Source organism: Macaca thibetana, chromosome 14, assembly GCF_024542745.1.
Source record: "Macaca thibetana thibetana isolate TM-01 chromosome 14, ASM2454274v1, whole genome shotgun sequence".
NCBI lineage: Eukaryota > Metazoa > Chordata > Mammalia > Primates > Cercopithecidae > Macaca > Macaca thibetana.
This window is the reverse complement of record NC_065591.1, coordinates 78909629-78926875: the sequence shown is the minus strand read 5'-3', so window position 1 is coordinate 78926875 and position 17247 is coordinate 78909629. Positions and strand designations below refer to the sequence as shown.

The 17247-nt window shown below is 36.7% G+C and overlaps 2 protein-coding genes and 1 pseudogene across 10 annotated transcripts in view; 2 read left to right on the top strand and 1 right to left on the bottom strand.

The window, feature by feature from the left end:
• Positions 1-17247, top strand: part of ME3 (malic enzyme 3) — a 1085505-nt gene that overhangs the window by 451763 nt on the left and 616495 nt on the right. The window lies entirely within an intron of this gene.
• TMEM135 (transmembrane protein 135) overlaps positions 1-17247 on the bottom strand; it is a 356382-nt gene that overhangs the window by 210356 nt on the left and 128779 nt on the right. For 2 of the 9 annotated variants that reach the window (XM_050755863.1, XM_050755864.1), the window contains one exon: positions 13778-13847. The exons of the other annotated variants lie outside the window; for them this stretch is intronic. In XM_050755863.1, the coding sequence (XP_050611820.1) occupies positions 13778-13847 (70 nt within the window). The remainder of the gene's footprint in view (positions 1-13777; positions 13848-17247) is intronic. 9 annotated transcript variants of the gene reach the window in all.
• On the top strand, positions 14468-15920 carry LOC126934905 (E3 ubiquitin-protein ligase XIAP-like; annotated as a pseudogene).

The window sequence follows — 17247 nt, the reverse complement described above, 5'->3', positions numbered from 1 at the left end:
TTTCCTGGTATCATTATTTACAAAGCCTCAAGTCTAGAAGGTCATCAATCAATAACACTTAGATAGGCTACAATAGCAGAGTAAAAGCACTAAACCCAGGATCAAAACCTGAGTTTTCAATATTATTTTATATATTATTACTCTGAGTTCAGAGAAACCATATAGCCTTTTATATTCAGTTTTGCTCAACTATAAATGGGACAATAAAAGCTGTCATGCCTATTTAACAGGGTGGTTTTGACAGGGTAAATGGAAAAATGTATGGGAGCATGTTTTAAAGCAATAAACAAACATAAGCTATATTTTTATAATGGTATAATTCACTGAATACAAAGCATTCAGGTTATTACTGCAGGAAATTTCAAAGACAGACATAGAAGACAAAATCTCAGACATGGAAGAGCTTATTTCAGAGAACAATAAATAAAAATACAGAAAACACATATATTAAATATCAAAAAGATGTAAAATAAGAAAATCCCTTTAAATTCACAGCCAAAAAAACAGGCCAACAACAAAAACTACTAGGATTAATTAAGGAAAGTAGAGATGGGGGAGAAACAACTAAGCATTTCTTTGGCCTTCTTTGCTAAGGAGTCCTAAGCTTCTACATATACTCTATCGCTATGTTTAGGAAAGACATTTTAAGACTTCAACAATGACTTATTTAGTCCAGATTTAGTGAAAGAACGCAGAACTAGAAAAGGAAACATCTAGGTTGAAGTACATAAGGCATCTATGGCAGGGCTAAGTCCCAGAACTTACTTTCATGTCAGCTTCAGGCAAGTATTCTGGGAAACTAATCACACATTATGAATATGACTGTGCAATGCTAGTAACCTAAATATTACTTCCTCCTTTATATAATGCCTGTAATTTTTAAATGTATGCAATTTTTATCCACCCTGAATTATTCATTTATTCATTACACACACAGAGACACATACACACATTCCTTAAAAAAGCAGTCAAAAACAGAGTTCTATGTTTATCAAAGAATCTTTTGAAATAAACATTTCTTTAAATTACTCATCTCTTACCTAGAGGAATGATCCATTATCACTGTGTAGAAATGCTAGGTTTAATAGCTTCTTTTTCCTCTTGGATCACATTGACTTAGCCTTCGTAATAATCACCAAAAAATGATCTATGAATTATTCCATTTGACAGATGAGAAAATTTAGATTTGCAGTTATCGTCACAAAGCTATTAAATGGTAAAGTAGGATTCAATTTTTTTTTAAATTCAGAGACAGGTTCCCACTCTGTGCCCAGGCTAGAATGCAAGCATGGCTCACTATAACCTCAAACTCTCGGGCTCAAGCAATCGTCCTGCTTCAGCCTGCCAAGTAGCTAGGTCTACAAATGCGAGCCGCCACTCCCGGCCTTCAAATTTAAATCCATCTAACTCTAGAGCCGGTGTTCTTAACCACTTTACTGTGTTTTTTTGTAATTTGAGTTGGAAAACTATCTATATCCTTTTGCATAAGTGGTATACAGCCCAAAAATAATACCACTGAGAACTGCCCTCTCCTTGAGGAATTTCAACACTGCCACAACCAGCTATACCTCTACAGTGGATACACTATCACTGAGGTCATATATGATGGCTTTAGAGATGGACACTTGAACCAAGTTCTCTCAACCAAAAATCTGGAGTGACACAAAAAAGCCAGGCAGCAGAGAAGGAAGAACCCAGAGGAAGTCATTCTGTTATCCATTCCAGTAAGAGGAAGATAACTTCTTTGCCAGTCAATAAAACTTATTCATACATGGTTTACTTCTCTATCTAATTAACACATAAAGAAAAATTTAAAATCCACCAATACACTGACATACAGTATAACAATAGTGGCAAAAAAAAAAAAATGAGTTGGTACTTTTAAATTATTTCAAAAGTATGTTAGCCAAAGCTGATTTATGTTAACATACTGGAGGAACATGTAAAACTCCAGGATGATTGAGCAGTTTTTTATGCTGCAAACATAATTTTTTAACAGCTTTATTGATATATAGTAGTCCCCCTTTATCCACGGTTTTGCTTTCCATGGTTTTAGTTACCAACAATAAATTGAGGTTCAAAAATACTTAATACAAGATTCCAGAAATAAACAACTCATAAGTTTTAAATGCTATGTCGCAAGGCCTACATCATCAACCTCATTTCATCTCATCATGCTGGCAATTTAGTATCCCACAACACGACAAGAAGAGGAAAGTGAGCACAGTACACCAAGGAATTTTCAGAGAGACAGAGATGCCACATTCACGTAACTTTTATTACAGTGTATTATTATAATTGTTCTATTTTATTGTAGCTATTGTTGTTAATCTCTTACTGTGCCAAATTTATAAATTAAACTTTATTAGGATATGTACATACAGGAAAAACATCATGTATCTAGGTTTCAGCACTCCCCATGGTTTCAGGCATCTACTGGAGGTCTTAGAATACATATTTAGCAGCAGATAAAGGGGAACAACTTTACAATAAACACCAAAAATTTAAAGAGTACATTTTGAAAAGTTTTTAAATATGTACACACTCTAAAATGATCATCACGATCAAAATAATTAACACATCTATTACCTCCAAAGTTTCCTTGTGTTCCTTTGTACTATCTCTCACTCAATCCCTTCACTCCCTGCTCTCCCACCACATATCGGCTTTCTGTTACTATAGATTACATGATCCTTTTTGTCTTAGCTTCTTTCACTCATAATGATTTTGAGATTCATCTATATAGTTCAATGTGTCAAAGCTCTTTCCCTTTTATACATGAGAAGTATACCACTGTTTGGACACAGCACAATATGCTTATCAAATCATCTATTAATGAACTTTTGATTGCTTCTGGTTTTTGGCAAACAACCAAAGGCTCTAAGAATATTCGTATACAGGTCTTTACATAGAAATCAGAATTCATATGCCGAAGACAAACAAAAATGGAAGCACAACAAACCAAAATGTATAGGATGCAGCAAAAGTAGTTCCAAAGGGGAAATTAATAGCACTAAATGCCTACATCAAAAAAGAAGATTTCAAGTAACACATCTAATGCTACACCTTAAGAAACTAGAAAAAGACAAACTAAGCCAAAAGTAAATAAATAAAGGAAATAACAAAGATCAAAGCAGAAATAAATAAAATAGAGACTAGGAAAACACTATTTTAAAAAATCAACAAAATTGAGAGTTGTTTTTTTTTTAAATAAAATTGACAAACCCTTAGCTAGTTTAAGAGAGAAGAAAAATAAAATGAAAAATGAAAGAGGAGACATTGGATTAAAGACTTAAATGTTAGACCTAAAACCATAAAAACCCTAGAAGAAAATCTAGTCAATACCATTCAGGATAGGGGCATGGGCAAGGACTCCATGACTAAAACACCAAAAGCAATGGTAACAAAAGTCAAAATAGACAAATGGGATCTAATTTAACTAAAGAGCTTTGGCACAGCAAAAGAAACTACTATCAGAGTGAACAGGCAACCTACAGAATGGGAGAACATTTTTGCAATCTACCCATCAGACAAAGGGCTAACATCCAAAATCTACAAAGAACTTAAACAAATTTACAAGAAAAAAAAATCAATCAACCCCATCAAAAAGTGGGTAAAGGATATGAACAGACACTTCTCAAAAGAAGACATTTATGCAGTCAACAGACACATGAAAAAATGCTCATCACCACTGGCCATCAGAGAAATGCAAATCAAAACCACAATGAGATACCATCTCACACCAGTTAGAATGGCTACCATTAAAAAGTCAGGAAACAACAGGTGCTGGAGAGGATGTGGAGAAATTGGAACACTTTTACACTGTTGGTGGTACTGTAAACTAGTTCAACCATTGTGGAAGACAGTGTGGCGATTCCTCAAGGATCTAGAAATAGAAATACCATTTGACCCAGCCATCCCATTACTGGATATATACCCAAAGGATTATAAATCATGCTACTGTAAAGACACATGCACACATATGTTTATTGTGGCACTATTCACAATAGCAAAGACTTGGAACCAACCCAAATGTCCATCAATGATAGACTGGATTAAGAAAATGTGGCACATATACACCATGGAATACTATGCAGCTATAAAAAAGATGAGTTCATGTCCTTTGTAGGGACATGGATGAAGCTGGAAACCATCGTTCTGAGCAAACTATTGCAAGGACAGAAAAACCAAACACCGCATGTTCTCACTCATAGGTGAGAATTGAACAATGAGAACACTTGGACACAGGGTGGAGAACATCACACACCAGGGCCTGTCATGGGGTAGGGGGAGGGGGGAGGGATACCATTAGGAGAAATACCTAATGTAAATGACGAGTTAAGGGTGCAGCATACCAACATGGCACATGTATACATATGTAACAAACCTGCACATTGTGCACATGTACCCTAGAACTTAAAGTATAATAATAAAAAAGAAACAACTGTGAACAATTATATGCCAACAAATTATATAACCTAAAAGAAATGGATAAATTATTAGACACATACAACCTACCAAGACTGAATCATGAAGAATTAAAAAATATCTAAATAGACCAATGATATAGTCTGTGTATTTGTCCCCACTGAAATACCATGTTGAGTTGCAATCCTCAGTGCTACAAGTGGGGCCCAGTGGGAAGTGTTTGTATCATGGGGGTGGATCCCTCATGCCTTGGTGCCATCTTCGTGATAGTGAGTTCTCGTGAGACATGGTTATTTAAAAGTGTGTGGCACCCCTCAATCCCTGCCTTTGCTCTTGCTTTCACCATGTGACATGCTGGCTCCCACTTCACACCTTCTGCCATGATTGTAAGCTTCCTGAGGACTTCCCAGAAGCTGATGCCAGGACTATGCCTCCCATACAGCCTGCAGAACCGTGAGCCTGCAGTACCATTAGCCAATTAAACCTCTTTTATTTATAAATTATCCAGCCTCTGATACTGATATCTCTTTATCGCAATGCAAGAATGGCCTTACACAACCAAAATGAGTAAGCAGATAGAATAAATAATAAAAAGTTTCCCATCAAAGAAAATCCAAGGACCTGGTGAATTCTAATAAACACTTAAAGAAAAACTAATACCAATCCTTCTCAAACTCTTCAAAAAAAACTGAAACAGAAGGAATACACCCAAACTCATTTTACAAAGCCAGTATTACCCTGATACCAAAGCCAAACAAGGGCACTTCAAGAAAAGAAAATTCCAGGCCAATATCCCTGATGAACATAGATGCAAAAATCCTTAACAAAATACTAGCAAACTGAATCCAATTAATACATTAAAATAATCTTTCACTTGAAATACTGTCGGTTAGCCAGGTGCAGTGGCTCACACCTGTAATCCCAACACTTTGAGAGGCTAAGGCGGATGGATCACCTGAGGTCAGGAGGTCAAGACCAGCCTGGCCAACATGGTGAAACCCCATCACTACTAAAACTACAAAAAGTAGTTGGGCATGGTGACGGGCACCTATAATCCCAGCTACTCAGGAGGCTGAGGCAGGAGAATGGAGAATCACTTGAACCCAGGAGGTGGAGGTTGCAGTGAGCCAAGATCACCCCACTGCACTGGGCAACAGAGAGAGACTCCGTCTCAAAACAAAAAGAAATACTGTCAGTTGCAGCAACACAGATGGAACTGGAGATCATTATATTAAGTGAAAAAAGCCAGGCAAAAAAGATAAACATCACATATTCTCACTCATACGTGAGAGCTAAAAAAGTTGATCTCATGGAGATAGACAGCAGGACGGTAAATACCAGAAGCTGTGTAGGAGAAGGGTAGATGAAGAGAGGTTGGTGAATGAGTACAAACATAAAGTGAGATACAAGAAATAAGTTCTGGTGTGCTATAACACAGTAGGGTGAGTGACTATAGTTAACAACATATTGTCTATTTCAAAATAGCTAAAAGACAAGATTTAAAATGTTCCTGACCCTACAGAAATCTTCTGCAAATAAAAAAGGAAAAATGTTCCCAACACAAAGAAATGATAAATGTTCAAAGGGATGGATATCCTACATTACATAGTCTATGCATGTATCAAAACGTTACATGCACTATATAAATATGTACAAGTAATATATGTCAATTTAAGTGTTTTTACCTGTTTTTTAAAAATCTTTCACCATGATCAAGTGGCATTTAACCCTGGGAGGCAAAGATGGTTCAATAGGAAATCAATAAATGTGATAGGCCAGCAGTCCCCAACATTTTTGGAACCAGAAAATGGTTTCCTGGAAGACAATTTTCCATGGATGCAAGGGCGGGGGTGGAGGGGCGTGGGAGTTGGTTTCAGGATGAAACTGTTCCACTTCAGATCATCACAAGAAGCATGCAACCTAGATCCCTCACATGTGCAGTTCGCAATCGGGTTTGGGTTCCTATGAGAATCTAATGCCACTGCTGATCTGACAAGAGACAGAGCTCAGGCAATAATGGTCGCTCACTGTGTATCATATCCTGCTTTGCAGGCTGGTTCCTGATGGGGTTCGTGGCCCAGGGGCTGGGGACCCCTGTGATATGCCACATTAGCAGGATGAAGGATAAAATCCTTATGATCATCTCAAGAGATGCAGAAAGAGTGCTGACAAAATTCAACATCCTTTCACAATAAAAACGCTCAACAAATTAGGTATAGAGGAATGTACCTCAACACAATGAAGGCCATATGTGACAAGCCCACGGCTAACATCATACTCAACAGCGAAAAGTTGAAAGCGTTTTCTCTAAGATGAGGAAAAAGTCAAGGATGCCCACTCTCACCATCTCTTTTCAACATAGTACTGGAAGCCCTAACCAGAGCAATTAGGCAAGAGAAACAAATAAAAGTAATCCTAGTAGGAAAGAAAGAAGTAAAACAATCTCTGTTTGTAGACTATATGATCTTATACATTAAAAACCCTAAAGATTCCACCAAAAAACTGTTGGAACTGATAAATAAATTCAGTATACTTGCAGGACACACGGTCAACATACAAAAATCAGTAATATTTTTATACACTAACAATCAACTATTCAAAAATAAATTAAGAAAAAAATCCCATTTACAACAGCAACAACAAAAAATAAAATCCTTACGTGTATATTTAACCAAGAAGGTAAAAGATCCATATACTAAAAACACTATAAAACACTGATAAACAAAACTGCGGGAAAACACCCATGTTCATGAATTGGGAAATTTAATATTGTTAAAATGTTCATACTGCCCAAAGCAATCTATAGATTCAATGCAATCCTTACTGAAATTCCAATGTAATTTTTCACAGAAATAGAAAAAGCAATCTTTAAGTTCAAATGGAACCACAAAAGACCCCAAACAGCCAAAGAATCCTGAGGAAAATGAACAAAGCTAGAAGCCATCACACTCCCTGATTTTAAAATATATTTTAAATCTATTTTAATCAAAACAGCATTGTACTGGCATAAAAACAGGCACACAGACCAATGGAACAGAATAAATAACCCAGAAATAAATAAACCCACAGTTATGACAACTGATTTTTGACAAAGGTGCTAACAACACAAAACAGGAAAAAAACCAAGTCTCAATAAACGGTGTTAGGAAAACCGGATATCTACTTGCAAAAGAATGAAACTGGGCTCTTATCTCATATGGTATGCAAAAATTAATTCAAAATGGGTTAAAGACTATAAAATGACTAAAAGAAAATATAGGGCAAAAGCTTCATGGCACTGGTCTAGGTAATTTGTTTTTTTGGATATGAACCCAAAAGCACAGGCAATAAAAGCAGAAATAGACAAATGGGATTACATCAAACTAAAAAGCTTCTGTACAGCAAAGGAAACAATTAACAGGGTAAAGAGACAACCTACAGATTGGAAGCCTGGGCAACATGGTGAAACCCCATCTCTACAAAAACTACAAAAACTAGCCAGGCATAGTGACATGCACCTGCAGTCCCAGCTACTCAAGAAGTTATGGGAGGATTGCTTGACCCTGGGAGGTGAAGATTACAGTGAGCCAAGGTCGCACCACTGCACTCCAGCCTGAGTGACAGAGCGAGACTCCCTCTCAAAAAAGAAAAGGAGACAACCCACAGATTCCACAGATTAGGAGAAAATCTTTGCAAATTATACATCTGATAAAGGGTTAATATCCAAAATATATAAGGGATTTAACACAATTACAAGGAAACAACCCAATTAAAAAATGGGCAAAGGCCCTGAACAGACATTTCTCAAAAAAAAAAAAAAAAAAAAACCTGTTTTTTTTGTATCTGTATTTGGGAGGCCAAGGCGAGTGGATCACCTGAGGTCAGGAGTTCGAGATTCATATATATATACACATATATATACACACACATCACATTGTGCCCCATAGATATATATAAGTATGATTTGTCAATTAAAAATAACTTAAAAAGAAATAAAAATGTATTTCTCTAAAGCAAATGTCTATGAGTAGATTTGTTGGCTCATATGGAAAAGTGTATGTTTATCCTTTTAATAAACTGTCAAATCAGCTTCCAAAGGGGTTAAACAATTTTACATTCCCACATGCAGGAATCTGATAGTTCCAGTTCCTATACATTCGTACCAACATTTGCTCTTGTTAGACTTTTCCCATATCTTGCCATATGCATCTCTTCCATCTGGCTGTTCATCCAAAACCTTTCTAATATCCTCTATAATAAACTAGTAAATGTAAGCAAAGTGTTTCCCTGAGTTCTGTGATCTGCTTTGGTAAATTAGCTGAACTTGAAGAGGGGGTAGTGGGAACCCCAATTTATAGCTGATCAGTCAGAAGTATAGATAACAAGTATTACTTTCTATTGGCATCTGAGGTGGAGGCAGTCTTATGAAACTGAGCCTTCAACCTGTGGAATCTGATGCTATCTCCATCCAGGTAGACAGTGTCAGAATTCAATTGAATTAGAAGACACTAAGCTGGTGTCTGCTAGAGAACGTGCTTCCAGAGAACTGCTTGGTCTGTGGGGATCATTCTCTGTTGAGTGAAAGAACAAGAGAAAGCACTTTTTTCTTTTTTCTTTTTTTTCTGAGATGGAGTTTTGCTCTTGTTGCCCAGGCTGGAGTGCAGTGGCATGATCTCAGCTTAATGTAACCTCCGCCTCCCAGGTTCAAGCTATTCTCCTGCCTCAGTCTACCGAGTAGCTGGGATTACAGGCATGCATCACCACACTCAGTTAATTTTGTATTTTTAGTAGAGACGGGGTTTATCCATGTTGGTCAGGCTGGTCTCGAACTCCCAACCTCAGGTGATCTTCCCTCCTCAGCCTCCCAAAATGCTGGGATTACAGGCGTGAGCCACTGTGCCCAGCCTGAATCACCATTTTCAAACCTATGTTTGAAAAATCAAATATAGATGTTTTAATAAAATATACTGCATGTTTAACATGAAAAATCAAATGCTAAAGACAAATTGCTAACATACATTAGATGTATGTTTACAATTTTAAAACATATATACTGTTGAAATGCTTGGTGACATAAATAAAATAACAGAGAAGTTTTCAAAAGGAGTCACACAGAAGGATTTTTCAATGTCTTACATTTTTTTTCTTAAAATAAAATGTAAGTGAACTAATTACATTTGACATCACATTTTAAATAAATGTTAGCAGCATATAATCAATTTTGAAAGACTGGAAAATTTAGTCGTCACAACTGATATAATAATGGAAAATCATGCAAATGCAAATTTTGCTTACGTGTTCTCTCTTAAATCATACTGTGGCAAAGTTGAAATCTAACAGTAAGTGTTCTCTTATGGGTAATCAGTTCTGGCACATCAGCCCCAGGAAAATTTTTCCATAATTTTATAGACATATTTTGGACAGAGAAAATATTTAACTCTTTATACTTATTTCTATATACATTTCATTCATTTTGACCTTTAATAACTAATTCACTATCAACATTTAAAATCTAGAAAACTACTATTTTTTAAATTGGTTACTTTTCACTCTAATACATGCTAACTAACATATAACAAGAAAGCAACATTTTCAGATGGGTATTAATACAATTGCCTTCAATTTGTATGTTTTTAAGTGCTAGTTAATCATTAAGGCTATAAACTAATGGTCTAATGATTGCAACTTATCAAAACGTACTTGTATCTGATGGCTCTTTTTCCTAAAGTTCTTTTTTTTTTTTTTTTTTTTGAGACAGAGTATTGCTCTGTTGCAAAGGCTGGAGTGCAGTGGCATGATCTTGGCTTATTGCAACCTCCACCTCCTGGATTCAATCGATTCTCCTGCCTCAGCCTCCCTAGTAGCGAGGATTACAGGCACATGCCACCATGCCTGGCTAATTTTTGTATTTTTTAGTAGAGACGGGGTTTCACCATGTTGGCCAGGCTGGTCTTGAACTCCTGACCTCAGGTGATTCACTCGCCTTGGCCTCCCAAATACAGATGACTTTTACTCTCCTCTTTATTTTCCAAATCAGAGACACATACCAAAAAACAGTAAATATTTTGTTTAAATAAAACCTCCCAACATTTAGAAATTTTATTGTTGGATGTTATAAGCCAACAATTTCAACTTAGTCTTGTAAGCAATATAATCAAGTCATAAGAAAAGTTATTTCTTTAGATTGAATTCAGTTCTCCCTGAATCCTTAAATCCCTACCTGTTCTGAAACAAGCACCCTCTTCATGTAGTAAAAGTTATACAGTAATAAATAAATGGCTCTGTTTAGATAAAAAGGAAGATGAAGCACATCAGGTTATTATTAGTATCCAGAAAAAATTATGATTATGTTCAAATTCACTTTCCCTTAGACATAGTCAATATCTATGTGTCAAGTCTTTGATCTCATTAAAGCTTTGAATTACTGAGCATTTATAACTGGCTAAAAACACCAATTCACATTTTGTACTTTCCCAGAAATTTTCCTAATACTAAAATTTACAGACAAATGTAACCCCCAAAAAGGTTTTCCATTTTAAAGAACTAGAGATTCAAAGCTTTCTTCTAGGTTGGGAACCCTAACAAAATGGTACAGCCACCACTCAGGAACACATTTGATAGTTTCTTTAAAAACTAAACGTGGTGGCTCACGCCTGTAATCCCAGCACTTTGGGAGGCCGAGGAGGGCAGATAACGAAGTCAGGAGTTCGAGACCAGCTTGACCAACATGGTGAAACCCCATCTCCACTAAATACAAAAATTAGCCAGGCATGGTGGCATGCACCTGTAATCACAGCTACTCAGGAGGCTGAGGCAGGAGAATCAATTGAACCCAGGAGGCAGAGGTTGCAGTGAGCCAAGATCATACCACTGCACTCCAGCCTGGGCAACAGAGTAAAAATCTGTCTTAAAAAAAAAGAAAATACTAAACATGTAACCACAATATAAACCCAGCAACTGCACTAAGGGGCATTTATCCCAGAACAATAAAAACATAAAAATCTGTACATGAATATTTATAGCAGATTTATTCATAATAACTAAAAACCATGAACAGGGGTTAAGGAGGGGCGACAACAAGAGAGAAGTGGGTGTTGCTATGATGGAAATATTCTGTATCTTGACTGTATCAATTAAATATTCTGGTTTTGATATTATATTATAGTTTTGCAATATGCTACTATTGGGGGAAACTGGGTAAAGAGAACATAGGATCCCTATATTACTTTTTATAATTGCATATGAATCTATAATTATTTCAAAATAAAAGTTTTAATTTTTTTTAAATACAGTATTTTAAGTGTGCTTTCTAACATCAATAATATCAAAGTTAAAGATCTTTTTCCCAGGAATTTACAATCTAAAGCAGGCAACACACAAAAGTTTTAGAAAATTTACTTATAATTTAAAAATAAGTGTATGAATATGCACAGTATTTGGGTATTGAAGTATATACCATGTGCTACTATAGAAAAGCATATGAGTGTCTAAAAAAATACATTAAAACTCAAATCTATTCTAGCATGCAGGCATAATATTTTAAACTTTTTTGAAAACATAAGAAAAGCAGCACAATAACAAAGCCACTAAGAAAATTTAAGATACTTTGTTATACAATAAAAATAATCTATAATCTATAACTAAGATTAATCAATTGTTTTAAATTCTTTACAGGTTGTAGTATTTATTATCACTTAATAATTTAAGTTTATCATTTTAAAGTAGATGATTTCCTGCAGTTATCTATTTTTCTGGATTCTGATTACAACACCATGAGCTGGCAAGACATAAGTGTTCACACTCAGTTCAAAGTAAGTCACATACTTCATCTATGTTCCACGACCACCGACTTTTAATCTTTGTATATTTTAATCTGAAATACAACATTAATGCAGTCAAATAAAGAAAGGTTTTACTTATAAAGTAAATAATATTACAGCAAAATCACCATTACTTTTGCGCCAACCTAAAATATTTAAAACAAGCTTTTAAATAAACATCTAGGTATAATTTGGTATGTCTCCTATAAATCCTTCTCTTTAACCCATTTATGCCTAGTGTTCCATTATTAGAACGCTAAGCTTCTAATAATGCTCCAGTTGCTCCTACTAGAAAGTAGGAGTTATTTTTTTCCTACTGCTCAAGTAGGTCTGATTTTTCACAAAAACAAATTTGCAACCTCCAGCATAGATGGGTAAATAAACACATTCATCTATGATTCATTTAACAAATTATGGCACAAAGTACATTTTAGGCACTGTTCTAGGCATGACACAGGAGGTATAAAACACACAAAAACTCTACATTCATGAAGTTTAAATTCCAAGGTGGAAAGACAGACAATAAAATAATAAGCAAAAAAGATATATGTTAGATGTTGATAAAGTCCATGAAAAAAAAAAAAGATAAAGAGGTTTGGGACTGCAGGGTTATAAGTGACATGAAGAGTGACTGTTACTTCATGTGAGATAGGTATGGAAGGCCTCACAGCAGTGACACTTCAGCAGTCTCAGTGAAATGAAACAGCAAGCCATGCAGATATCTGGCGGTAAGAACTCAAAACAGAGCGAACAGCAAATATCAAAGTCCTGAAGAGAAAGCATGCTTGTCATGCTCACTGAACACCAGAGAGGGCAGTGTGGCTGAAGTGGAGAATGAGGAAGGAGACAGTGGTGGTAGGAGGAAGCCAGAGAAACATAAAGACCCCTCATAACCACAGGCTTCTTCCAAGCCTCGAAAAGAGCCCTACAAAATCTGTTCACATAGTCACATTTTGGTAACATTTGCCAAAGTAAGGTATTTTAACCATAGATAGTTAAGATCCCTATCATTTTACATTCTGATTTCTCTGTCAAACTTCACCTTGTGGTGAGCAGCACTAGGTTTTGGGATCCAGCTTACTAGTAGAGTTGAGTTTAGCAAGATATATTGAGCTTGGATTGCATGATATATTCATTAATTTACTTTCCAGTTGCTTTTAGGTATAGAACATTGATTCCTAGTGGCTCATTAAAGAGTGGCAGCCAGGCACGGTGGTTCACGCCTGTAATCCCAGCACTTTGGGAGGCCAAGGCTGGCAGATCACTTGAGGCCAGGAATTCGAGACCAGCCTGGCCAACATGGTGAAACCCTAACTCTACTGGAAATACAAAAATTAGCCAGGCATGGCAGTGTGCGCCTGTAATCCCAGCTATTCTGGGTGCTGAGGCAGGAGAATTGCTTGAACCCAGGAGGCAGAGGTTGCAGTGAGCCAAGATCATGCCACTGCACTCCAGCCTGGGTGACAGAGCCAGATCCTGTCTCGAAAAAAGAAAAAAAAAAAAAAAGAGTGGCTTCCAGGAATAGTCTATTGTCTACTGTGCCAACTTACCCCGTCATGACACAAAGGTGAAGAACCAGAGGCCATAATGATATATAGACACGTCCTAGGGTGCCAAGCCCTGAAAATATGTGGGTAATGAAAAAGAAATAAATTTGAAATGCACAAAGCTAAAAGGTAGATTGTTAAAAGTTCTACCAATCATCAGATATGCAAAGTAGTAAGCAGAAGATCTGATTCTTATCAAAGTCTAGTCAAAATCCAGGTTATCTCCTGTCAAGTAAATGAAGTGAATACAATTATAATTATTATAAATGCAACATAACTTTGTAGGTTTTTTTCCCAATGGGAAACTGTACTACAGAAAATTTTTCAGAATGCCTATGTTTGAGAAGCACTACCTATATCAGTATTCAAAAAAAGGTGATAAATCTGTGTATTAAGTAACATGGTTTTAACTATTCCAAATATGAATAATTATTAAAACATATGTGATCAATAATGCAAGAAGAAAGACTGAAATATCTTTTTTTATTTTCTCTGTATAAAATGATATTATAGGCTGCTGGGGAAGGCAGGAAAGCAGCACCCCCCCAGCAGGGGCTCCATGACTGGGTTCCCAGGACTGTTGAAGGAAGGTATGGCTGGGTGGGAGGGTGGGTAGCTCACGCCCTCCAAGACTGCCTTTCTGAACTCTCTGACACCTAAGAAAGGGTGAACAAGTCCCATTTTCAAGAGAAGATGGCTTTTAACAGTTTTGAAGCATCTAAAACTATGTACCTGCAGACATAAATAAGGATGAAGAATTTGTAGAAGAGTTTAGCGGATTAAAAACTTTGGCTGGTTTTCCAAGCAGTAGTCCTGTTTCAGCATCAACACTGGCACAGGTAGGTTTTCTTTATAGTGGTGAAGGAGATACCATGTGGTGCTTTCGTTGTCATGCAGCAGTAGATAGAAGGCAGTATGGAGACTCAGTAGTTGGAAGACACAAGAAACTGTCCCAAACTGCAGATTACCAATGGCATTTATTTTTAAAATAGTGCCACACAACCTGCAAATCCTAGTATCCAAAATGGTCAGTACAAAGTTGAAAACTGGGAAACAGTAATCAATTTGCCTTAGGCAGGCCATCTGAGATTCACGCAGATTATCTTCTGATAACTGGACAGGCTTCAGATGTATCAGATACCATATACCCAAGAAACACACCATCTATAGTGAGGAAGCTCGATTATAGTCATTTCAGAACCAGCCAAACTATGCCCACTTAACCCCAAGAGAGTTAGTGCTGAACTCTACTACACAAGTATTGATGACCAAGTGCAGTGCTTTTATTGTGGTAGAAAACTGAAAAATTGGGAAGCTTATAGTGCTGGCTGGTGGCAGAAGAACATAGGCAACACTTTCTTAATTGCTTCTTTGTTTTGGGCCAGAATGTTAACATTTGAAGTGAATCTGATGTTGTGAGTTCTGATAGGAATTTCCCCAATTCAACAAATCCTCTGAAGAAATCCATCCACAGCAGATTATGAAGCACGGATCATTACTTTGGGGATGTGGATGTACTCAGTTAACAAGCAGCAGTGTACAGGCCTGAATATTATGCTTTAGGTAAAAGTGATAAAGTAAAATGCTTTTGCTGTGGAGGAAGGCTAACTGATGGAAACACATTGAACACCCCTGGGAACAACATGCTAAATGGTATCCAAGGTGTAAATATCTATTATAGGAGGAGAAACAAGAATATATAAGTAATATCCATTTAACCCATTCACTTGAGGAGTCACTGGTGAGAAGTGCTGAAAAAAATGTCATCACTGACTATAGATTATACTATCTTTCAAAATCCTATGGTACAAGAATTTTGGCCTTAGGCCTCTCCCTATACAAATGGGGTTCGGTTTTAAGGACATTAATAATGGAAGACAAAACTAAAACTTATCTGGGAGCAACTAAAAGTCACCTGAGGTTCTGGTTGCAGATTCATTGAGTGCTCAGAAAGACACAAAATGAATCAAGTCAGATTTCACTGCAAAAAGAGACGGGGTCGCATTATGTTACCCAGGTTGATCTTGGGCTACTGCCCTCAAGCAATCCTCCCACCTCAGCCTCTCAAGTAGCCAGGACTACAGGCCCATACCACCACACCCAGCCTATACTGTAATTACTAATGAGCCAGAGGAAAGACTAGGTGGAGGGAATTGAAGGAAGTATTATTGAAAGAAAAAAGGGGAGAAGAAGTAATGGAGCTCCAGATCCAGGGTCTGCCAGTAATAGCACAGAACTGATTCCAAGACCTCTAAATTACTAAGAAATTATACACAAAATGAGAAATATATCAAACACAGAATTGGGCCTAGGCTGTAAGAAGAAAATGAGAGACAAATAATAAGAACCTGTAGCATGAGGGTTTCAGAAAAGTATTATATAGGAACTGAAAAGGAAGTCTAGCCATATAACTTGGCTTTTGAGGAATAAAGTTTACTTTGATATTCAAATATTCCAAGTAGTCTCTAACCGAAGCTGGTGACACCAAACCAATCAAAGTTTCATGACCAATTAAAAACCCAGAGTCTGGGAAATTCCTTGTATAAAATCAGTATTGTCTTAGTAATTTTTTCAAAAGAAAATTATAATATAAAATCATATGAAGAAATGGAGTTTATAACCAATATATGATGGAAAAAAAGTTTTGTGGAGGTATGTTAGATAATTATTTAACATTTAATTAACATAAAATCTAGATTTTTATGTTAAGTCTGGTGTTTATCATCTTTTTAAAAGTAAAATATCATCACTCAAACTGAATTTTTACTGGACAGGTTCAGCAAGAAAAACAAGTAAATTGGCCAGGTGCTGCGGCTCACACCTATAATAACAGCACTTTGGGAGGCTGAGGCAGGCAGATCACGAAGTCAAGAGTTCAAGACCAGCCTGAACAACATGGTGAAACCCCATCTCTACTAAAAATACAAAAAAAATTAGCCAGGCTTGATTGTGCACACCTGTAATCCCAGCTACTCAGGAAGCTGAGGCAGGAGAATCACTTGAACCCAGGACGCAGTGGTTGCAGTGACTTGATATCACACCACTGCACTCCAGCCCGGGTGAAAGAGCGAGACCCCATCTCAAAAAATAATAATAATAATAAATAAAAACAACAAGCAAATTGGCTGGGCACAGTGGCTCTTGCCTATAATCACAGTACTTTGGGAGGCCAAGGCAAAAGGATCACTTGAGCCCAAGAGTCTGAGACCAGCATAGGCAACATAGAGAGATCCCATCTCTACAAAAATAAAATGTAAAAAAAAAATAGCTGGACATTGTGGTATATGCCTGTGGTCCCAGCTACTTGGGAGGCTGAGGTGGGAGGATTGCTTGAGCCCAGGAGTTTGAGCCGTGATCACATCACTGTACTCCAGCCTGGGCAACAAAATGAGACCAAAAAAAATAAAATAAATAAAATAAAATAAATGGAAACAAGTAAATAGATAAGCTAACTTGAAAACAAACCTGAAAAG